The sequence below is a fragment of the Phallusia mammillata genome, chromosome 3 (assembly GCF_965637545.1).
Source record: "Phallusia mammillata chromosome 3, kaPhaMamm4.hap1.1, whole genome shotgun sequence".
Taxonomy (NCBI): Eukaryota; Metazoa; Chordata; class Ascidiacea; order Phlebobranchia; family Ascidiidae; genus Phallusia; species Phallusia mammillata.
In genome coordinates this window covers 17,824,911-17,850,105 of record NC_137254.1, presented here as the reverse complement: position 1 = coordinate 17,850,105, position 25,195 = coordinate 17,824,911, and the positions used below count along the sequence as shown (strand labels likewise).

The window sequence follows — 25,195 nt, the reverse complement described above, 5'->3', positions numbered from 1 at the left end:
GTGCATTGTCCAGTTGAGTTTTGACAGACGGTCACGTCGCAGTGGATGTATATCATTTGCTCTGCGTCGGTGAAGTTTGTCCACACAAAACCCATCAGTTTGAACGCTGCATATATCGACTTATCATTTCTGATCAACATCCTTGCATCGGCACTTTCACTTCCACTGGCCGGAGTAACACACCTAAAAATGATAAAAAAATACATTAAAGAGAATAATTCTCAAGAAATAAAATTTATCAAATTTCCAGGGTTTCGACCGAATGATTTAACGCTGTTATGCTGCACAGTCTTTATTTTACTGATTTATCTTTTTCCACCTTGTTGTTTATACAAATTTCTATCATCGAACTTGTTCTTTTTATCTAATCTACATATTCCTTCTGTAAAGATTTTGTTGATATAAATAGTATTTTTTGAATATAAGAACCCTTTAAGGCTAATTTTATACAAGCGAAGCTAACCCGCTTTGTACAATGGAGTAACTCGGCAAACCACTGGAGTTTTCGACGCGGGTCGCCCAACAATCTTGAAGCTGTACAGAAAAATACGCTTGGGCGTTTAACAACATGAACGAATTATACAGTGCTTAAAGGATACATACAGATTTACAAAAGTCTAAATTGAAACCAAATGATGCAGATTAGATTTTGAGAAAATCTTGGACATAAATGTTTTGTTCATCACTTTGTTGCAAAAAACACAGTAAATTATCTTTTTTGCAATAAAAACATTTTGAATCCAACCTGGACAATAAAATGATCGTTGTCTGCAGAAACATCTTTGAGTTCAACTTTCCCAAAAATGTAGTTTGGCAAGTCCGAATCCAAACCGAACCAGGCCTTGTCCGAACCCGGACCGAAATGCCCGGCCCGATTAACAACTCTGTTGTGCTGTGTGTGGCACGATATATGTCCAGATTGTTGCTACTGTTTTTACCCAGCTTGTGGTTGAACATTGGATGAAGAAAGAAGTTGATCTGCGTCAAATAAGCAGGTCACATTGAGCTTGTTTTGAGGGTCGCGTTGGATCACGGCAGAGGATGGCGCAAGATATCTCCAGATCAGGAAAGATACCGACAACACACCAATTTCGTTCTGTAAACAATTAACAAAAAAAAACACTTCAACAGTGGAAACAAAAAGTTAGGTGAATCTAAACCAAACCAAATTTTAGATATTTAACAATAAAGTCATGTTTTGGTAGCAATAACTTTATTAAGTCCTCTTCCTAATTATTTTAGTATTTGGCCATAATTTATACCTTAAAGTGCCCTTCGCATTCGCCCAAGTCAAACACGAACACCGGATCTGACCCCGTGACCTTGCAGTTGTCATGGAGATTTGTAAGAGGAGTTTCTCTGTCCAATGCGATGTAAAGAGTGTCTCCCATTTCGTAATCTAATGTGATTTGTTCTTCAGCAGTTACCCTAGAAAATTTGGATTGCTCACAAGTTTCGCATCAGTGCAATTCAATAGACCAATTCTTACTTTGAAAGCTAAGTAGCTTAAACTCATTTACATATTTTATGTTTTTTTCTAGTATTACTACAAATCAAATCAATTCAAACTTTGTAAACTCACGTAATGGTCAAATTTTGCTCCTTGCACTCAACAGAATCGGACACTAAAAATTCATCACAATTTTATTTTACCACTTAAATATTCTTCATGTGGTATAAAAGGATTAATAAATATTTGATTACATTTGAAATCATGTACACCTGTTCGTTTAAAGGTTAATTTGTCTCTTCGTTATTTTCTATGTGTTTTTTTTCAATGTTAAAACAACGTAACAATATTAGTTTTGAAGCGGTTGTTTTATGCCAAAAATATTGCAATATCATAAACAGCTAGACACCATTTTAGTCCCGTTAGTGTTAAGTGGAGTTGTTTACAAAACTGGGAAATCTTACACGTGAATAAAAACAGTTTGGCACGGTATTTGAGGTTTGTTTCGTATTGATAAAATTACCACTACTCTAGGCCTTATTTCGTGACTGGCCTAATAGTTTTCATAAATCGTAGCTTAGCAGTTAGCATACAAGTTGCTTTGAAACCAGGACAAAAGGACTTAAACGAACCTAATGGACAATTGGCTTCGTCGTCGTCAAAGTCGACACAATCATGATGTCCGTCACATCGATATTGTTCTGGGAGGCAATAACCAGATCGGCACTGATATTCGTTAGGCCCACAATCTCCTGCGATGCAAATGTTCAAAAATCAATGACAAAAGTTAATCATATTTCGCTTGTTGGCGGCAAAAGTGGAGTTTTCACGGCAGAGGTATACTAACACAGGTAATCACATTAGGCCTGTGAAAATCCACTTTCACCACACCTCACGGTAGACCCACATTTAGCTAACTTTCGATAGGTGACGCAAAAAGCACTTTTCATATTTAAAACGTTATATCTCTAAAAATGCTGACGGTTAGTGCTGTTAGGGTCGGGGTCAGTTCTTTAAAGTTTTAACATTTAACATTTAAAGTTCATTAAACTCACCATACTTTTCAACCCGCCAAACTAATATTTCAGCTCTTTGCGCCACTTAGTAAACATCAGCAAAATGTGGGTCTGCCATGAGGTATGGTGTTAGCGGTAGAACTACTAACACTGCAATCTGGCTGACCCCTGGTTGAAATTTGTTCGATAGGTGGCGCAACGGAGCATAGGCGTTTATGGTGCCATAAACCCAAATTGCTGAATCAGCACCATAAACGCCTATGCTCTAGTTCTACCGGTCAGCCAGCCCTAGCCCTAGCCCTAGCCCTAGCCCTAGCCCTAGCCCTAGCCCTAGCCCTAGCCCTAGCCCTAGCCCTAGCCCTAGCCCTAGCCCTAGCCCTAGCCCTAGCCCTAGCCCTAGCCCTAGCCCTAGCCCTAGCCCTAGCCCTAGCCCTAGCCCTAGCCCTAGCCCTAGCCCTAGCCCTAGCCCTAGCCCTAGCCCTAGCCCTAGCCCTAGCCCTAGCCCTAGCCCTAGCCCTAGCCCTAGCCCTAGCCCTAGCCCTAGCCCTAGCCCTAGCCCTAGCCCTAGCCCTAGCCCTAGCCCTAGCCCTAGCCCTAGCCCTAGCCCTAGCCCTAGCCCTAGCCCTAGCCCTAGCCCTAGCCCTAGCCCTAGCCCTAGCCCTAGCCCTAGCCCTAGCCCTAGCCCTAGCCCTAGCCCTAGCCCTAGCCCTAGCCCTAGCCCTAGCCCTAGCCCTAGCCCTAGCCCTAGCCCTAGCCCTAGCCCTAGCCCTAGCCCTAGCCCTAGCCCTAGCCCTAGCCCTAGCCCTAGCCCTAGCCCTAGCCCTAGCCCTAGCCCTAGCCCTAGCCCTAGCCCTAGCCCTAGCCCTAGCCCTAGCCCTAGCCCTAGCCCTAGCCCTAGCCCTAGCCCTAGCCCTAGCCCTAGCCCTAGCCCTAGCCCTAGCCCTAGCCCTAGCCCTAATAGTCCTAACCGTCAGCATCTTTACACAATTTGCGTTTGACAATTTTTTTGCGTCACCTTCTCCACGTTCAATTTCGCCGACTAACTTCAGTAACCTGTATTACCCTTGCTATGACGTTACAATGGCCATAGTCTGAATGTTGTAAGTTTAATTTAATTTGGCCAATCTAATAATTGTTAATTCGCGTTAAATCACCAGTATGCAGAGATCAGCTAATTTAAAATCAAGTTGACCTTCAGTGACCGTTCGTCATGCGGCGGCCAAGGTTACAACAACCATTTAATGATCATTCGCGGCTTTCGGAGATGTTAAGCTTATTTTTTAACCCTTTATCTTGACCAATAACGTTATGCCTTACATATACAAAACCGAAGTAGGTTTATCGAGTTGAAATCACGTCTAGGGGGTGAAACCGTCGTCCAAACTGAAAATGCTCGTGAAAACTTAATAAAACGGCATAGCATTGGTGCGCAAAAATCACCGAAAACACTGCCTTGTAAAACGTCTGTCTGTTGCGTCAAGCAAAGACCACCCGCTTTGCATTAAACCGCCCCAATTGTGAACCAGTGAATTACTCGCTGGGGACTTTTATCTGACTGACTGCTAAGTGTACACATACCATAGGCTGATACAACAGGAGTCACGAACTATAAAAAAATGTACACAATTTTAGCACATTAGGGCTTGTATCTCTGACCTAAATGACTGTCACAGATAAAAACGAATGTTTTGGGGTTTAAGGGGTAGACAAGGGAGTGAGTCCAACTAAAAGTTACTAAATAACTTACTTTACACTGAACTAGGGTTGCCATACGTCAGGATTTTCCCTAAAATGTCAGGGAATTTAGTGTTTAAATCTGCGTCAGCCAGAAATGTTAAAATGTACTTAAAAGTCAGGAATTTAAGAATATATATATACATATATATATATATGTATATATACTATGAAATTAATCTACCAACGGAGAACGTTTCTAGTATTTAGCTACAACTCCGTCTACCATGGAACGTAAAGAGGTAAACTGGCGGCGCGGAAGTTAACGTACAAGGTTACTGTTTCGTTTTGCAGTGTGTGCGCGCGCGTAGCAATACCTGTTTGTTACAAGTTGTCTGACAATACGCGTCAAATACACAAATAAAAATCAGCGTCTTAAGAAAACACAGCGTTCGATGCTACGTAGGAACGTGGGAAATTTCATTTGCTTCAACTGTGTACCTATTATGCAAGGAACTAACTAACAACGAAAAGTCGAATGTCGTGAGAAATAAAAACGTTTTTACAGTAGCATTTTATTTCAAATTTAAACAGGTGGTCAAGTGTTTAGATCACAAAAATGGTTAACGCAGCGGTTCTCAAACTGGGGTCCGCGGTCCTTTAGGCATTTTGCGGAGACCGCGAAAAGGTGGAAGTAATTCTATATCAAAGTGAAAGTGAGAATCGACCGTCTCCATTGCTAAACAATAGGCTTTATTGCATTACAACCAACAAAAATGCAATTGTTCGCGCACAATTGTAATACTTTTTGTCTTGTCTGTGGTGTCAGATTTGGATCTTTGTTATGCGCAATTTTGCATAACTGGCTAAAATCCTCAATCCACTTTCGTTTTTCCGAAATACACATTCAGGCTTACTGACCGCGTGCCCTCAAAATAATGCAAGTTTAGAAAAAAGAAAAGAAAATGTCTGAGAAAAACTGGGTTAACGCAACCAAGATAAATTTTGTCAGGGATTGTGTATCATAAAATATGGCAACCCTACAATGAACCAACCAACAAAGTATGAAACTCCCGGATCATGTACTATAGCAGTGGTTCTCAAACTTTTTTGAGTGCGACCCAAATCTAAGTTTTATGAACATCTCACGACCCAAGCCTCAAACAACAAAAAATATTTTTTTTCCTTGTACGAGTATAGTCGCCCTTGAACGCTAACTCTCACATCTCCAAGTTCAGTTTAGCATAATTAACTTGTCTTATTATTACCCGTCTGGTGACGTTACAAACATAATTAACTTGTCCATGTGCGTAACAGTAAAATTGGAAGGCTATTGTCCGTATGTGGTAATGATTGGTTTATTTTACTGTACAACGTGGTCGAGTGAGACTGTATTTGGCTATGGTAGTACTGTGGCTGGCTATCCATTAAAACTCTTAGAAACTTATGATGCAATACTCCAGTTACTGAGATGAAGCCACCTAAAATGCTTATGATGCAATAATTCAGTCATGATGGAGAATTTAAAATACCTAAAAAATGAAATGAAAGAAGTTCGCAGAATTAAATGACCATAACGCGACCCATCTTTTCGCCCTGCGCGACTCATGTTTGGGTCGCGACCCATACTTTGAGAACCACTGTACTATAGTATATAGAGCCGTTCTCAAATTGTCACGTTTTAGAGCCCTGTGGGTAAACGGCTGAGTCATTCGGGGGCAAACTTCAGGAGGATCAAACTTTGATAAGTATCCAACATGTGTGTAAATTTAAATAAGTTTGAACCACTTTTTAACCACAAGCGTGGATCAATCCAGCGTTAGACAGAAAAAAAGAAGAAAAAATACGGACAAAAACAATATCACCTATAACTATACTAAAAAAATAAACTATAAATAAATCAAACTGTGTTCATAAAAAGGGGCTCCTTAACTATTAGTGGTTTCTTACCAAGGCATTCACTAGCGAAGTCGGTATGACATGCAGACAACGAGCAGCCGAAATGGATATCAACGCAGGTCCCACCACAATCAAATTTATGTATAGGGCAGTTGTCCACATCTGCAGTATAAAGAAAAAATTATCAAAAAAGTTGTTTGTTTCTGCAAAGTTCACCATAGGGCTTGAAACATGGCCTACATTGCAAGCTGATGGTAGTTTTCCTAACCAGTTTAATACATTTGACCATACCGCCATATAATGCATGTGGGGAATTCCGAAAATCCTGCAAAATGTCTGTAATGTTGCCCTCTATTCTGAAACTTTGGTGACCCCCAGTTTAAAGGAAACTTACTAAGTTGTATTTCGGAGCATCCTTCTTCATCGTTTCCACTTGGACAATCAAGTGTTCCATCACATTCGTAAAATTGCGGAATACAGAATCCTGAATTGCACTCAAACTCGTCGGCAGCGCATAGACCTGCGTCACAATATCAATTCAAATGATTCTATTCGCTGCTTTATACTGATTGAGTTGTAACCAAAACAGGATTTGCAAAAACTTATTTTGCCCGCACCCAATTAGTTTAGTGGTATAACAGACGAAAATTTAGTTTATACGGTAAACGCCTATTAAAGGCGTATTCAGTCGTCAATAATCTGTACGATTTCGAGCATGTGATTAAATTTTATGATTCCAATAAAAACTGGGTAATAATATTAACCATACCGAGAAGATTAAGATACAGTATGTGTGTGCGCCATCTAGCGGAAAACTACTATCACAAAATATCGTACCTGGTGTGCAGTTGGGCTGTTCGTCACCCGCTTCGCAAGGGGACTGACACGCGTCCACATTGATTACGCATGTCATCGAAGGAAAACACTGGAAAAAATGGTATCTGCATCCCGCTGAATCTACAAGCAATAAATGCACGTGTAAGCAATGACCAGAAACAAACTCGAAAGACACGATGCTAAACTTGATTTTAACGATAATTTTTTATTGTCGGAACCACATAACGTATAATCTAGTCCGGCCTTAAACGCAAACAACTTAAAAATTCATTTGTTTCAGATCGCTTTTATATGAATTTAATGTTGTTTACAAAATGTACGTCAAAATAACTGAATTTAAGTCTTTCAAAGTCCTAAAAATGCCAGAAAGCCATTTTTACTCGAAAATAGTATACAGTGGCCTGTACAAACATCATCAAGGTATGATCCAAGCGGATCACCCTAACCCAGTCAGAAATTTTCTTATGTTTTTCTCCGGCCAAGCAAAAAATCTCCCCCACGTATCCTTACGACATCTACCTTCTGCCATGTTTGTATAACACAAATCAACGTGAAAGATAAATCTGTTTTGTGCAGTGGTATGGGCCATACATACCAAAACCACACATGACACAAACATAAACCCCAGATATGACAGGTAGATCGCCGAATGCTCTGCCGTTTAACATATTTAACCTATACAGTTGGGGTTGTATAGGATGTCAAAGCGTCGATTGTATATAATAAAACTGCTAGCAATAGTCAGTTATACATTGTGTCTGGCAGTAACAGTTTATTAATTTGGGGTTGTCATTAATAATCATTATCAGCACAAATAACCCGACCGTTTATTATGCTTTCTTTGAAAATTGTCACAGATGTGTTTGCAGTGCATGAGCATAACTCGCAGCAGTTTTTTGGGTTTCAGTCGAGTGTGATCGTTTTGTGCTGAAAAATGAGGTTGTCGCATGGTTTCTAATACGGTTTAAGAAAGTTCAAAAACGTGGGGCTTAGTGATGCAAAACCTTCTGGCCAATCAGTTACAAACCTCTAATTTTTCAAACAACGAATGACAATGTCAATTGTGACGTTGCCCAATCACATCGTGTTCTATTTGAGAAATCAAAATGTCGCAATGCTACGAGACAATCATTTGCGGTTGTTGTAACTTCTGCAGAGGACGCTTATAGCACAGCAACTGCTAGCTAGAATTCGTAGAACTGTTCGTAAGGAAGTATTTGGCAAAAGAATGCACCGTGAGTGGTCTTGGTGACAACAGCTTTACTCCAGTAAGTGTATATTTATTATTCATAAAGTAAATATAACTATTCAAGCAATTTGGAAGAAAAGACAAGTGAGAATTAGTATTTAGATTCAGTTTAAGCCAAAACCGATACGTGGCAGCAAAAAGTCTGATTCACATTATGAAAGTCAATTATTGTTATGGTAAGTTTAATATAAGCAAGCCAGAATCTCCTACTTATTTTTCCTGCACAATTGTAATCTAACTCTTTGTCTGTATCTGTAGGTGAGATGAAAGGAAGCAAATTATCCAGCAGTGTCATCAAGTGAATTAGGAGATGCTGTTTATTAGGTGTTTCCTGGGCTGTTTATTTTGTACGTCGAACTTTTATTTGTCGAAGTGTGAGTACTGTCGATGATGTAAACGTTATGCGCTAAAAATATATTGCAAAGAGACCATATTTGATGTATTGTGTTTGCTGGAGAGGTCAGTTGGATAAAAACGCAGTAAATTATAGCTGATCATAGTTAAAATGGTGAAAATTGTCAGGTAACCGAAAAAGACCCAAAGAAAAAACGGAGAAAAGCTGGCAAAGGCCCGCAGATGAACCATACAAAAATTCTTATCCATGATTTATCTGTGGTCCGGCGTCAAATTTCATGGCAAGTTAGGTAGATATAGGTTCCTGCAGGGCCCTGGAGATAAAAAAAAATATGCTGGTGCAAGTCAATTTCTGGGCCCCCCTTTGAACACTATTTGTGTGCTGATGATCAAGCGTTTAATACGTTTATTCGCCAAAAGAACAAACAAAAGCAAGCTAGCCGCACTCATTAAACAGCTTGGACAATAACGTCAAACCTTTACAGTTTTAAAAACCTAAAATTCTTTTTACTGCATGCACTATAGCGTTCGTACAACAAAGTAAACGCTCAAAAGCAAATATTGGTCTTGACATGTACTGTGTTCGCTTAAACCAGGGGTCACCACAAACTTTTTTCAGCGCCAAGACATGGTATTTCTACAATCCCAAAATCTGGTAATGCGACTGTTAAACTGTATATAGTTCAAGGTTCGGCAACCTTTTAGGCGACGCGTGCCAAAGGCTGAATTTTAAGACCATGGCATGATAAAAACTATAAACAAGCAGTGTAACAGGTTAAATTGTTACTTCAATATAAACACACAAATCGGTTGGCGTGCCATAAAATACCTCCTAGCGTGCCAACCTTGACACGCGTGCCAGTGGTTGCCGTCCGCTGATATAGTTAGTCTCATCTTACGAGCAATGCTTGTATATTACGTCACAAGTAACCTAGGAAGGCAATTGTTTGCGCACAATCAGCACTTGTAGTCTTGTCTGTGATGTAACAAACTGGCTTTGAATCAATCATAGGCGTTGTAATCTTATGAAACAAGGTAATATCAATTCCACATATCGCGACAGGAAAACTTTCGTAGGGAGTAGTTTAATTTTTGAATGTTACAAAGTTACCAATACGATTTCGCAAACCAAAAAATATGGTCGAGGGCCGGATGAAATGACCACAAAAATATAAAAATATATATACTCGGTATACCAACAAAAATACCTACAAATCACAAGTTCTGCTATTGTTTGGTTAAAGCCAACTGAACAGGTTATCTGGTAAAAGATTTCCTGTTTTTGTTGGTATACCGAGTCAAGCCAAGACTTTTCACAGCTGAGAAGACTCAAGTCAAGTCAAGCTTTCGAAAAATGTGACTTAAATCGGACATGAGACCCCATTACTGCTAATTTGTTTAAAATAATAACTGCTTTGACGGTAATTTTCACAGGTACGTACAGACCAATTAAAAATGTTAATACGAAGGGTCGAAGGCAGAGAGCAAAGTAAACGTCTTCACACACACACACACACACATGACTGTCGCTTTATCGTTTATGTACGTTAACAAATATGGTCCAATAAAGTACCTCGCTTTCTACCAAAGCTGTGACCAAATCAAATACGTGTAACAAATGCTACGTCCAGAAAACTCACCAGCTCTATGTAGTCAGCGCAAATGTGCATAATTCTTACCAAACAACGGACACAACTGTGGCACAATAAAGTAGAAACATCAATAAGAGATCTCGCTAAAATTCGCGCATGCACCAGCGTAACAATAATAAAACTTGTTGCATAGAGTTGCACTACAAACAAATCAAACTCCACATTCGGCGATCAGCATCAACTTTTTTCAGTTTCTAAATAATTTTAAAAGTACACATTTCATCACTCTGTAATCTTCAACTTAATAATTATGGGCCCCCTAGACTTTCATGGGCCCCGGTGCGGCGCACCGGCTGCACCTCCCTCTCGTGGGGCCTGGGTTCCTGATATCATTGGCTCAGTATCAACTTTTCATGCTACTTTTTCCCTGGGTTTCCATTTCGGGGGAAAAGTCATGGATGGCGGGAGATAATTTTTCTGACTGGGAAACTAGTCTAATTTGTCTATTACTTTCACATGTTTCATCATCTACGTCAGTACAGTCCTTCCTTCTGTTACATTCCATGCCGAGAGGAATACAAGCTCCAGATAGGCATTGGAATTCATCAGCTGTGCAGATTCCTGCATAAAAGAGCAGACGTAAATTATAGTACGACAGGTATACTAAAGGCGTCATACCGTTTCAAGCTGGTCTCCCACGCATTCCCATATGGCTAGGCACAAGCTAGAAAAACCCAGCCTGCGGTGGGATTCGAACCCACGACAGGAGTAATTTCGGGACTCGCGCTCTACCAACCGATCTACCCAGGCTCAGTGGTAAAGCCACCGACAGTAGAACCAAGAGTAAGTTAATTCTTCCCTATCGCCGGGTTTAATAATCTGTTGTGTATAATTTTACGCACCTCAACTTTCATGCAACAAAATGTAAAAGATTTGAAGCAATAACGCCAGGATTGCAGCGTGTTTTTAAAGTAATTTCTTATTTAAAACAAAACTGATGTATAGAAAGTAGGAATGAATGTTCATTTAGTCATACTAACAAGGCAAATTGCTGCGTTTTCGAGACGCCAGGAAACGTACTTAATGTAAAAAAAAATAGCGGTGCGATAAAATTTCAGAAGCAAAACACAGACTATTTTGGCTATTAGAAATCGATCTTAAGCAAATTCTGTTTTGTTGCATCCGTTGTCTTGAACTATTAATAGCTAAAATTATTCAACTTAATTGCAATCCATAGTTAAAAGAAATACATAGGAAAATTGCAACATCTATTAGGTAATAACGTACAGTAAACCTCGGTTAATTCGGACGCGATATAAACAGAAAAGTCCGAATTATACGATGATAAGGGTTAACCGAATCTGGTTAAGTCGAGGTTTACTGTACACCAAAACTTCTACTCGGAGAATACGCCAACAATAAAAAATCATTTTTAGTTTACCGTCACAATCAAGTTCGTCATTATCACATATCGCTGTTCCGTCACATCTCAAAAATTGTGGTAAACAAGTCTCGTCTCCGCATTGAAACATGTCGAGAGGGCAGACTCTTTCAATTACTGTGAACCAAAATAGATAAGTTATTTTTTAATCGTTCTGCTTCTGCCAACGTCCAAACCAGAATTTTTGCATTTATATTGTTTAACAAAGGTAATAGCAAAACGATAATTATTTTTTATAGTCGCCTATTTTAATCATTCGGCTTCTGCCAATATCCAAACCAGACCTAATGAAAACTAATCAAGTTTTCAGCAGTTTACCCCAAGAAGATGAGAAAAAGGATGGAATTTGGATAACAGTGTTTTTCAACTTTTTTAATGATAGGATGATTTTTGCCCCAATTTCACCGTTGGCGGACTAAAATGTTAAATGGTAAAAAATGATAAAGTTAAAAAGAACGTTCCTTCCTCGTGAGGTGGTTGCGAACTCACGAAAAACATGACAACAATGGAATTAAAAAACTAAAAAAAAACTAGTAAATAGTCTCGATCTAAAATCCACCATTTTGCGCTAAAAAGTTGGACTATGCACAATTTCAATTACCAAATTACCTTAGTACAAGTATACAGTGACTACATGCATTTAAAAGCGTTCTGGTCGAATCCCTTAGTCTTGCTAGTATAAAGACGGATATTCGACTCGAAAATCGCATTTGAAGGAGACACAAATATTAAGTCACAAGCCTGAGGAATGTACTTGACCGTCTAGAAATACAAAGCACTAGACGTTGAGCCTACTGATCAACTGATGTATCCAAAGCACCACACATTTTTCCATCCTAAACATATCCGCCTTACAATCATAGTTTCTACTTACAGTTTAGTTTAGAAGGATAGAGACTGTTTAATTTGGTTATTCAGCCTTGTGGCTTGTGAGTTTAGCTTTTAGTTTAACGAACCTGGGGGGGCACAATTGGCTTCGTCGTCGTCAAAGTCGGCGCAGTCATGAAATCCATCACAAACATATTGCGGTGCGAGACAGTAACCAGATCGACATTCATGCTCTCCGGGGCCACAACCTCCTGTGATGTTCGAACATAACATTAATTTCTACAACACATAGTATGCGGCCCGCGCCAATCATAATTAAACTTATCCGGCCCGCAGTGAAAAAAATTTGGTGACCCCTGGTCTAAAAGAATGAAATGAACAGGTTTTCTTGTGGTTTCAAATTTTTATTGTAGTGACATAAACAGGCTATGACTGTGCATATGTAACATACCATGTTAAGTACATTATACTTATACAACATGTGGCATACAGTTGAACTTTTGTATTTGCGTGTATTTTCCACCAGTGTATACCCTCATCGTTAATAATCATGCCATAACTTTGTTTTATTTGTTCTGTTAAACGTTATGTTCTGTTTCTTCGATATATGCGCTATTTCGTTGGCACTTTACTGTTTGCAATAAAAAACAACACGGCATTTGGTGTGTTATGCTTTGTAGCTCTAAACAACACGCAACACGCGTGTTGTATGAGTGTGTTCAAACAACACACCAGGTGTGTCGCGAAACTGAAGCTTCAAACAACACGGCAGGCGTGTCGTTCAACAACACACCTCCAAACAACACACCACTTGACAACACGGCTGAGTGTGTCGTGCGTTGTATACGGCTTCAAAATTGGCGTGTTGTTACAACACACCGGTTCTTAAAATGGAAAAAAAGTCGAGGTCATTATGAAATACACATTATAAGACATTATTAAAACATCTTGTTTTGACATTTCTAAATGGGAAACCCAAACGTCACTCTGATGTATGTGACATTGTTTACGAAGTAACTCACTTTATGGCAAATTAAATGGGGGCAGTTAAACGAAAAACAGCACATAATTGTAAGTCGGTTCGGGTTCGAGCCCAGGTCGAGCATTTTGGACCACGTTTGGGGTTTATACAAAAAAGGGTTTAAATCGGGCCTGACTTTACACTCTGTGTCATAATTTATATGAATAAATTTAACTCGGTGAGTAGCCAGTTGCTGGACCTGGCCCAATGTCAAAAAACTTTTAAACACTCTGTTTTACGACTAATCGTCGATTGTGTTTGTTGTCTTGGTTTTTCCTGAGGCTTCAATTTATAGGCCTGTCAATCAAATCTTCGGGCCTAAACGGGATTCACAAAAACATAACGATTCGGGTTCGTATTTCAATTTTCAGGCCTAGCAAAATAAGTTTTTCAAATGTCCATTGGTCCTCCAGTCCTATATCAAAGGCGCAATGACAAATAATCCGGTCACAAAGCACTCATACATATGGCAAGGCACAAACTAGCCCTCTGTGGGATTCGAAACTGAATCCATGTTATTTCGTGGACTTGCGCTTTAACAACAAAGCTACGCAGGCTCAGAGGGAAGCGCGACGAAAGTCGAACCACAAGAACTGTTGTCTGTCTCGAATGCTGCACATGTCAAATTTGCCTTTAGAGATCATTACTCGACCATCAGTCAGTTAAGGTGAATATGAATAAAACTGGGATTAGCCCTGAAACGTCTGTGCAGACCAACGATCACGGCACTGTTATATGCAAATCATAGTACGCCAATCAACGACGTAATACCGAATCATGTGGCCATCGAATATTCCCACATATCGCAAGGCACAGACTTAAAAAAACTAGCCTGTTATGGGATTCGAACCCACATGGTTTATTCCAGGACTCGCGCTCTATCAACTGAGACACGAGTCTCGAGCCTGTCTCGTTCTCGCATGCTGCAAATGTCAGTTTCGTAGTAGAGGGTCGGCAGTTTAGACAGAAATTAAATAAGATGACATGAATTTACTACTGGGATCAGCCCTAAAGCGTTTAAATTTCTGTCTTGCTGTATGTGGGAATGTATTGTGACGGTCTGATCTGGTTGAGATGACTTTACTATAATTTAACTGTGAGTATGCCCCGATCGATGGTCTGCCACACAAAAAACGAGCTGTGTTGCTTGATTGAAGAACTGTGTCACGAGCTTCATGAATAGCAAAAAAAAGTTTGGTCGCACTGTTGGCAGAAACAGTCAGAATAACAAAATTATGTGGTTTCGAAGTGGAAAAAAAACAGGGACATTCGAGCGATTGTTGGACAATCTCGCACCACACTATTGTAAAATATGATATATGATAATGGTTAATTCAATATGATACCAGTAACTGTAAACAGTGCCCATTGCTTTTAACGTGGTACCCACTGGGCATTGAAAGAATAATACACCACAACATACCAGGCACAACTAAATCACTTCCTGTCAATTTTCCATTTAAAGCGCAGACAAGCCCCGACAAATTATGCATTGTGATTTACAAAAAATGCATTGTGCCTTATCTTCTACAAACACGTAGTAAAAAGAAGTACCCAATACAGTGAATACTTTTTACTTTAATTTACTTTAAATTTACTTTAACTGGTCGCTGCAAGTGATATTTTACTTTGTTGTTGTTGTTTTTTGTTTTGTTTTTTCACGGGATTCGAACCCAGGAAGCACCCGGGGACGAATACCGATCAGGTTTTTTATGTCTGTATGTGGGTCAGTTTTTTTTTTTTTTTTTTCTTCACGAGGTTCGAACCCAGGACTCTCCCGGGGACGAATCCCGATCAGTTTTTTTTTATGTCTGTATATGGGTCAGGCGCGCCAGACCGTTCGGCCAAGTTCCTGCCGGGTCAGTTGTTTTGGTTAGTTTTAACTGCTCTATCCTCTAGCAGCGACCCCCAATGTCCCAATTATTCTCCAGAGCTCTTCAATGATGACAAACGTCCCCAGCGGGTCGCTGGCGCCCACGTAAAGAACTACTAGCATAGACGCTTCAGGGCTGATTCCAGTATTGAATTTATGTCCATCTTAACTTTTTATGTGTTTAAATAATATTTGTTAAATTAATTTCTTACCGGAGCAATCGGTGGCGATGTTTAGATAACATGAATTCAAAGAACAAGCAAAATACATTAGATTGCATGCCCCAGCACAGTCGAACTGATGAGGAGGGCAATTGTCCACATCTGAAAGACAAAGACAAAATAATCGTAAAGTTGCTTTGTTCTATCAACCACTGCGTTTCTTGCATCCATGACTCTTAGCCATAAAATATTAAAAGTTTCCCGACAATAGTCAAGCATGTTATATGCATGAAGTGGTAGAGCTACAGTGGTAGAGCTCATTTTCAGCGCTTTTGACTGATTTCGCACTATATTTAAAGGTAAAGCTACTAATACCATAACCCATGTTAGCGCCGCATTTAGCTATTTTCGATTGGTGGCGCAAAGAGCACAGATCCCTATTAAAAACGGTGAATCTCAAAATATGCTGACGGTTAGGGCTAAGAGGGTTGGGGTTAGGTATCATCATTAAAAATTCAATGAAACTGAAACTCTAAAATTTAGTTCCTAATGTAAGATTTTTAAAGACTTGCTTCCCAACCTTACCCTTCTTTGGCAACTATATCTGTGGTGTGCAACAGGCGGCCCGCGGGCCACGATCCGACCCGCTCTCACCAACACACTGATTCAGAAAAATAATGCAATTCTTTTGAGAATTCAGCAAAAATTTCTGCGAGTTTTTAGTGAATCTCCCAAGTTGCTATACTAAACGTAATAAGTATAAGCTAAACCAGCGTTTAACAACCGGTGGAATACGCAGCAGTTTGCAAGTACGTTACCGAATGTGACGAAATAGTTCCCTTTGTCTAGTAAACAAGTATTTTGTTACGAAGCCCAGTGTTGCGGCGAAGCGCTGTATGTTAAAAATGTGATGCTTTCGAAAAATTTCAAAATGATTGTGTTCATGAAAAAAATGTATGACCCTCGCTTGTGCTCCAAAACTGGTTATATGGCCCACCGACAAAAAATGTTGCACACCCCAGCACTAAATAAATGATTCAGATCCTCCACTTAACGAAAATTAGCTGAATGTGCGGCTGACGTGAGTTATGGTGTTAGAAGGTCTAACTTTGAATATAGTGCCAATTGAGGCATATCTCCGTCAAAAGCTTTTGGAAAAAATACGCGTTGATTTCCGTCGAGACGAAACTACACATGTCAGAGTTGTAAGACGGGCTGGGCTCTTCGGACCGGGTTTGGACGTTTTTTCATGAAAACGGACTTAATTCGGGCCTGACTTTACATTCTGTGTTATTAATTTATTAATTATAAATTACTTAGCTAAGTAGCTAGTTGCTGTACTAAACCTAATGCCAAACAGTCCTAAAACGTCTTCTTTAACCCATTGTCTAAGCCAGCGTGTAAAGACGTACAATGGCTTTATTATAAGCTTGTCAATCAAAGTTTTGTGCCTTGACGGGCTTCTCAAAAACGATTCGGATTCGGGCCGGCCGCATGGTCTAACAAAGGTTTAAAGCAGCCGTGTGCAACCTGCGACCCATTGCTTAAAGGTTGTCCGGCTCACAGGGCGTTTGGATTTCAAATGTACTGGCAAACGAGTCCAATTATTATATATTTTTGAGCAGATTAATTGCGCCTAGTTTTTCTGCGACATGACAGTATGCAACTAGAATCAAATGCGAATTTTACTTGTAGTTAAGCATATTTAGTATGCAACAAGTAAAACCACCTTGTGTTATATAAAGGTGCGACCCGCAATCTAACCATGGTAATTGTATTTGGTCCCATATTGACAAAGGTTGCACACCCCTGGTTTAAAGTATTTGTTGTACAGAAGTCGCTGTTGTAGTTAACAGCAAAAAAACATGATAAAAAATATTTTTATTGATGCCGTTGAGGCCTTGCAGACAGGGACCATGCAATTATGTTCAATAATTGAAACAATTAGCAAAAGCTCGCACTGAACACTTGTTTGCGTAATCGCAGGGGCGAACTGAAAGTGTCAAAGCGGTTTTTATGATTAAACCCTCAAGCACATTTTATTCGTCTTGCAAACAAACACCGCGGACAATAGGCGCATCAGCTTAAACATGCTGGCGTTTGAATACGTTGTGTTTACTGGCGATTGTTTGTACTTTTTGTGATCTCGAGGCCAAGGTTGGGTATTTAATATGTCACAGGGGACACAATATTAAGACTACGTAAGGTGAATACAACATCCTACTACCGCTTCCCAAACTGCTTTTTAGCATCATTTAATTAGGTAATTCTAATATAATTTGATGTTGAATGTACAGGATTCTCCTCTACCGAGTAATGTCCCATTCTTTTCAACAAACGAAGGAAATTGTTTGCGCATAATCGTAATATTATTTTGTCCGTGATGTAACAATTTTTTCGCCGATGGGTTAGAACAGCGGTTCCCAAACTGGGGTCCGCGGTCCCTTAGGGGTCCGTGAGGCAATTTTGGGGGGACCGCGAAGCGGTTGAAATAACTCTATAATCTTATTTGGCGTCAGTTTGTTCCACTAAATAAGTTTAAAATCAAAGTAGAATTGAGAATCGACTGTCTCCATCGCTAAACAATGGCCTTTATTGAATGACAACTATCAAAAATGCAATTGTTCGCGCACAATCGTAATGTTTTTGTCCTGTTTGTGATGTCACATGCTGTCTTTGAATGATTGTTATGCGCAAGGCTAAAATCCTGCAATCAACTTTCGTTTTTATGAAATACACATTAAGGCTTAAGGACCGCGAGCCCTCGAAATAATGGCAAAGGGACCGTTTTGAAAAAAATATGAAAAAGTTTGGGAACCACTGGGTTAGAAGAATTGCGCGAAATGGACCGTGCGTGCTGTAGTAGTAATTAAATTAGATTTTAAACTATTTAATGAAAATTTCGTGTTGCTGGGTGACACATCTGCTCAAAAGGAAGAACTTTTATGCAAATAACAATCTCATAGGGCAGTGGTTCTCAAACTTTTTTGACCGCGACCCAAATCTGAGCATTATGAACATCTCACGACCCAAGCCTCAAATATCAAAAAATGTAACAATTTCGAGGCCACGTCGTGGCCGCACTGGGTCTGCCCATGTCAAAATGGCTGCAGGTTTAACGAGTTCGATTCAACAATACTACATAACACAACACATATTGTGGCTTTGCAGCACCATAGAAGTGAATCCCAAATCTAAAAAAGGTTCCTTGTACGAATACTTACTCATCCTTAAACGGTAACTGTTACATCTCCACGTTCAGTTTCGCATGATAAACTTTTATTCCCCGTGCTGTGACGTAACAATCGTCATGTGCGTAACAGTACAATTGGAAGGCTATTGTCAGTATTTTGCAATGATTAGTTCATTTTACTGTACAACGTGGTCGAGTGAGTGGACTTTATTATTACTACATTAAGTAAATTCGTTTGGGTAGAATTGAACCACCATAGCGCGACCCATTTTTTGACCCTGCGCGACCCACGTTTGGGTCGCGACCCATACTTTGAGAACCACTGTCATAGGGGGGATTTTGAACCAGTGCCTTAGTTATCGCGGACCAAACTAAATATAATTCCTAAATCTGAAATTATATTTTATTTGAAGTCTAAGTTAACAAAGCAAATGTATAGTTTCATCCTTCAGAAATCATTTTCTGGACAAAAATAGTTTTACATGGTTTCGGCATCCTGGCAAACCTGGATCAATTTTATGAGGTTTTTGCATTTCATATAACAGTATGAAATAACACAGAATGAGTACAGTCAAAACTGTAAACAAAGATTGCCTCAATGTACCAACAAAGCCCTAAAATAGTTTTCTAGTAACTGTATGGTAACCACTCAAGCTTAAAAAAAGGAAGTTAGAAAACGAAACTTCAAAAAAACATTTTTTTTCATTTTGTCGTTGGTGTAACTTTCGCAACATAAAATCATGAAATCTGGCAATATTGCGTTTCAAACTTTTTTATGGAAAGAACAGCAAAGAGTCGAAATATCTTTCACGCTGTTTTTCTTGGGCGAGAAAACAAAGGCTTACCGCATATTGTCTAATTACCGCCAGCGACTTTCTCACTAAGCGACTCTCCAGATAGGAGCCGGGAATAACTGCGAGACAAAAAACTTAATACCCACTGAAAGTCGGTTAGAAATAAATAAATTCCGCACTGGACGGGTTAAAGTTACATAAAGTATATCAATATCTTGCGGCACCATTGAGAGCTGCAATTGCCATCCCAGTGTGCCGCGGCAGCCCGGTTGGGAACCACTGCTCTAGCCGCTAGCTTAAACACCCCTGGTTAAACAACGCTTGGTATGTTTAAATTTCTTTTATATAATTTGTGTTTAACTTGTATTGATGTGTACTCAAGCCAATAACTGGTTTAAGTGATTACCAGGCATTGTCACGTAAAATGTGACCGATTAATGTAGATTTAATTCGAGACATTTTGTGTAGTGCTTGTGTGCTGGTATTATCGCTATGACGTCATAATAGATGTGTCCATGGCTTATGTCCGTTATTTTGTGGTAGAGCTACTAACGTAAGAACTCACAGTAGCCAGGTTTGGGAATTTCCGATACGGGGCGCAACGAAGCATAGGCGTTTCTGCAAAATTGCTGACTGCGCGCAATTTGTGTAATAAACTGAATTGATTGCCAGACGAAGTAATCCTGCAAAACTAGATAAAATGTTTTCGACATAAAATTGGTTTAGACATGTTACGTTTGCATTACTGACAAAAGTGTCCGGACCTCTTTAATTTTTACTTTTTGTATCTGGTTGTCACGGTAGACTCATTTATCAGACAAATGTTTGCTTATGCAATTGCGAGATCTGATATTGCATAAGATTCCAAAAATACGTTTTGGTCCTCGCGGTCTCTCAGAAATTGCTTGGCGGACCCTTAAGGGACCGCGGGTCCCAGTTTGAGAAGACCATGACTTTAACCGATTACAGAAACTTACCAAGTGGTATTTCACTGGGATCACAACCACTTTCATCGTTGTTGCTTGCACAGTCATGAAAACCGTCACAGCGGTGATGGTTCGGAATACAGGCCCCGGAATCGCACATGAACTCATCAGCCTCGCATTGACCTGAAGCACAATTCCATTTTTACCCAATGATTTCGCTATTTTAACCTCATTGGATAATTAGGTTATAGAGTATACAGTGATTGTTTTGGGGCAAGTGGGACGTCACATGCGCTGATTGTAAGTTGTAAGTGTTCGTTTATGTGTGGGTACAGTTAACGAGCGGTGCGCATGTACAGGATCGCTTGGATCGCTTAGTGCAGGGGTCGGCAACCTTTTTTGCACTGCGGCCCGTTTTTGAAACTAAAATTTTATCGCGGACCGGTCTTTCAGAAACTACAAATTTTGGCAATAAAAACGCTTAAATTAGTTCATTATCCCCGGGATATATGGGCAAAATGTTTTATAGCATTAACCCTGAAAAATTATACGGCCCGGTAACGAACTTCTCGCGGACCGGTGCCGGGCCGCGGACCGGCGGTTGCCGACCACTGGCTTAGTGCACCTTAATATCACGTGATGCACCCTTTATTTGGTTGGTACATATAGATGTACCATGTAATATAAGAGTGTTACAAGTAATGTTTTAACATATGCGAGAAGCGTTGATAATAATGCATCAAGCGATCCAAGTGATCCTGTATATTTCAAATACAACCGTTAGAAAATCTCTTCTAATGCGCAGTAGTAATAAACCGGCGGAGCTACTAACACAATGGTAGAGCTACCAACATAGGTACTCACGTTACAGGCCTGCTAATTTCCGGTAGATAGCACAACGGAAATATTTCAAATGCAGTCTCGCTTTTAATTTAAATAACTGCGTTCTTTACGCCCTCAATCGATATTTAGCAAACATTTTGTGGTGTGAGTTTCTGTAATAATAGCTCCACCTAACACCATTCCTTACGGCAGACCCATGTTGCTAAATTTCGATAGGTGGAGTAAAGAGCACAATTATTTATTTAGCAGCCAAAGAAGGATAGGGTTAGAAAGTTTTAAAAAGTATAGTTAGTTTTATTGCATATTGAATGATAACAACTAACCCCATCCAAAAAAGCACTAACCTCCAGCATTTTTAGAGATATTTCGTTTATCGGAATTTAGCAAAATGTGCGACCGCCTTAAAGTATAGTGTCAATAGGTTTTCCCAATTAACCTGGCGCCTAAAATTGTAACCAATCATTTTGCACACACACATTGTCTCGTGCAGGTATCGGCAACCTTTTTTAGCAGGGCGTGCTGATTTACTTGTTATTTCCACATGGCAATGGCTTCGCGCGTTACTATTTTTCTGGGTAATAGTGGCTTGTGCTTGGTGATCCTAATAGTAAGCAGAAAGCAGAGTGTTTTGTGCAAGTAGGCTGATTTTTTAGGCAATGCAATGATAAAAAAAATCAGTGCAACTGGTTAAATTAGTCTTTCAATATCGGCAAATCGGTTGGCGTGCCATGAAAAAACACCACGCGTGCCACGAGGTACCGGCCCTTGTTCTAGTGGATGATCAGAGAATAAATTGAAACATCTTACCATCGCAGACCGGTTGTTCGTCACCTGCTGGGCAAACATTTGCTTCGCACAACTGCCTGTTCCAACGACATTCCATCGAGGGCATACACTGGAACTGATGAAATCTGCACCCCTCAGTAACTACACAGAATGCGGACAACATCAGAACTAAATACGAAAGTACTAAAGCAGAGTTGTAAGTCGGACTGGTTAGGGCTTAGGTTTTGTTAACAAACGGGGTTAATTCGGGCCTGATTTCACATTCTGCGTCGGTAATCTTTGTTAATATTTGTATCCCAGCTAAGCACATAGTTGTTTGGCTTAACCCATTGCATAGCCCAACGAAAAGCCTTGTTTGAAGCCATCGTATATTATTGTCCATTCTGTATGCCTTCTGTATCACAGGCCTGTTAATCAAAATTTCGTAGCTTCTTGAAAAAAAATCGGGTTGGGGCCTCGAGCTTATAGTTTTGAGTACGAATTTCGGGACTTCTTACAACTCTGCGCAAAGTGTTGTGTAACCAAAGGCGCTATATATAATAAGTGTATGCACATTGTTCTTTTCGTTGTTTATTGAACACCATGTACCGCTAAATTACCCGGCTTAATCGATTTACAGCATGGGTGCACAACCTGCAGCCGTATGGCCATGTGGCCGCAGAAACGAGTTTATGCGACCGTGATCATGTTTATTAAAATATACGTACTGGCGACCGTGATGTAAATCAACTTTTTTGAATTTCAACCTCTTCTAAACAGATTTTGTGAGACTGGAAGGAGTATTTTCAGCTTAGTATCCATTCGCGTCAGACTTTTTGCACGCTTATTGTGTGCAAACAATGCGAAAAAACAAGCGTCACAATATAGATTATGACGTCATATACAGTTACGACTGAGCGTCAGACTATGTAGCTAATCTGTGTATCATTTAGAAATTAATTTCAGCTTTTTAGGCGCATTTAACATCATGTCAGATCTTTCCCTGTCTATTTATTTTTTACCTTAGTTTTCAAGGCAAGTTTAAACTTAGTGTTCAAGACAATTTTCGGTCTTGTTCTTTCATGTTCGGGGCCTGTTTACAATTATGGACAGTGTACTTTGTATTTGAAATCTTCGGGTTGGTTGTGAAAAACAATTAGTGGTTTGCCTTCTATAACAAATGTGCGAGTGCAATCAGGCACTATTAAGCTTATCAAGCGGAATATATGACAAACAAATATTACGTTATATGTACACTATGGCGCCCCCAGTGTTTAATTGTTGTGAGCTGCGAATGTAACGTGGCAGTGGTAGTCTAGTTGTGGTCGGTTTCTTGTGGAAGACAGATCTGGTTTATCTGTCGCATTTTTAGTTCTGGTTTCATTATTTAATAAAGATGGTAACAACAGACAACGGTAGGTTTACAGGGGACTGAAAATACGTGTAACATAAATTTATGCAGGGGAATCCAAAACAAAATGACTCTCTGCTTTTAGAATAAAAATTGAAACTTTACACTTGCAGGTGTGGTCAAAATACGACAGGAGCAATTTCAGATGACTACATATGACGTGCGCTAATTAACTAGAAAAACTCTTCGGGTTTGAAGCAGTAACAAGTCCGCATTTGACAGTTAATGAGCGTAACCGATACTAATCTATTTTTTACTTGGACAATCCGTTTCGTCGTCACCAGCAGCGCAATCCTGCCGTCGGTCGCAAACCCTGGCAAGAGGAATACAGGCTCCAGATGCGCATGCAAATTCATCAGCTGTGCAGCCTCCTGCAATAAGGGGGAACGAAAGAACATTAGTGCGACTTTTTTTATCCATGAAAAATAGGTAAGGTGAAATAACACACCACAGCTTATCAGCAACAGCAGTAGTTCCTTATCACTATCTAAACACGTACTTTTTAGGGTAGTGGTTCACAACCGATGAGAAATTCCCACCAGTGGGAAATTGTATACACGTCGGGGAAATTGTGAAAGTAAATTGTACCTATGCCACAAATTAGCTTGTATGGTGCATTGAAACTTATACATTTTATGACGTAACAGTGCGTCTAATGGTTTCTATCATCACGCTATGTTCTGACCTAGAGTAACCTGTTGCTTTTGGGTGCTGTGGTGTGCGTTTTTAAACGAGGTCATTCTATAGTGGAGAGAATACAGTTGTATCGGACCTTGGACTTTTAATGTAAAATACATCGGACTTTGGACTTTTTAATTCAAAACATTTTAATTCGTGTAATTGTCGTGTCATATCATCTCGGTCAACCCCGTTCATAACTCGCCTTTTTCTACACAAAAGCTTGACCACCTGTTAAACCTGTTTTTCTTTACTGCTCCGGTCAATTACTGCTTAAGGCTATCGTTTTATCATCCCCTTACGTGTTAACGTGAAGCAACGTCTTAATCTGCTTCCAGCCATGTTAAACTTTACACTTCTATAAGCAATTTAAAGAATAATTACGGTTTAGAACACAGTTAATCTTCTCGGGCGTACGTTTTACGACTATGCCGGTGATAACGAGATTTGACCTGAACGCTATAAAGATCGACGCATTTTAGACTTAAAATCAGTTATCTAAAGTTACCTAGAGTTACCATAACAGCGCAAGAGTGACCAGAGTACGCATTGGAATTGATATCTCATTGTTGATTCGTGCGCGGTGACTTTTGTGTTGCGTGTTTAGCCGCAAGAGGCGTTTTCGTGGTATGCCTTATTGAAATATAATGTGGGAACGTTAATTTAGCTTTGCGTCTTGTTGTTTGTTTAGGCAGCGATAGTTTAATTATTAGAGTCAGATATACGGCAGTGTTTTTATTGTCTACCCACAGGGTCAGTACACAGTAAACATCTCGACAGTTCTTTATGTGCCAATAGACAGCGTTCAACACAAAATAGCAACAGTTAGGATATCTGACCTGACTAGTTAGTGACAATCTATATCGTTGTTTTATACTTTACTCGAATATCTATGGCCAAAAATCAGATTATTTATTCCTGAAAAATATTTTAATCAAATAAAGAACATTATTGTTATTTTACAGCACCAAACTTTATGATGAAAATACGAAAGGTAAAAATTTTGTGAACTCTCATTTAGGGACTTGAGTTGCCACCATTTACAATCTTTTTTTAAAAAAAAATGGAGAAGCACAAGTTTGTGGCATTATACCGAGCTGTCTACCTTCAATAAACAAAGAAAATCTTTTGAAATGTGAAAGCTTTAAAACAAAGGGCAAGCCTTTTCAACATACCGTCGCAGTTAATTT

General features: G+C 39.7%; 1 protein-coding gene across 1 annotated transcript; it reads right to left on the bottom strand.

The window, feature by feature from the left end:
• Positions 1-285: 285 nt before the first annotated feature.
• On the bottom strand, positions 286-23,837 carry LOC145217639 (uncharacterized). The gene is made up of 15 exons (XM_080084940.1): positions 23,585-23,837; positions 21,959-22,078; positions 20,360-20,491; positions 15,447-15,557; positions 12,469-12,591; positions 11,513-11,629; positions 10,582-10,692; positions 6,877-6,996; positions 6,434-6,559; positions 6,091-6,201; positions 2,083-2,202; positions 1,583-1,625; positions 1,263-1,428; positions 746-1,096; positions 286-534 (listed from the first exon to the last, which is right to left on the bottom strand). The coding sequence occupies exons 1-14, from the start codon at positions 23,745-23,747 to the stop codon at positions 935-937; spliced, it is 1,725 nt and encodes a 574-aa protein (XP_079941066.1). The 5' UTR covers positions 23,748-23,837; the 3' UTR covers positions 286-534; positions 746-934.
• Positions 23,838-25,195: the final 1,358 nt, after the last annotated feature.

Excerpts from the sequence above, each read along its gene's own strand:
- LOC145217639 (XM_080084940.1), bottom strand. The coding sequence starts at position 23,747 with ATGGATAAAAAAAGTCGCACTAATGTTCTTTCGTTCCCCCTTATTGCA. Across the intron at positions 11,630-12,468 it reads AGCCAATTGTGCCCCCCCAG|TAATTGAAAGAGTCTGCCCT; the intron begins GTTCGTTAAACT and ends TTTGGTTCACAG. Across the intron at positions 1,429-1,582 it reads GAGCAAAATTTGACCATTAC|GGTAACTGCTGAAGAACAAA; the intron begins GTGAGTTTACAA and ends CAAATTTTCTAG.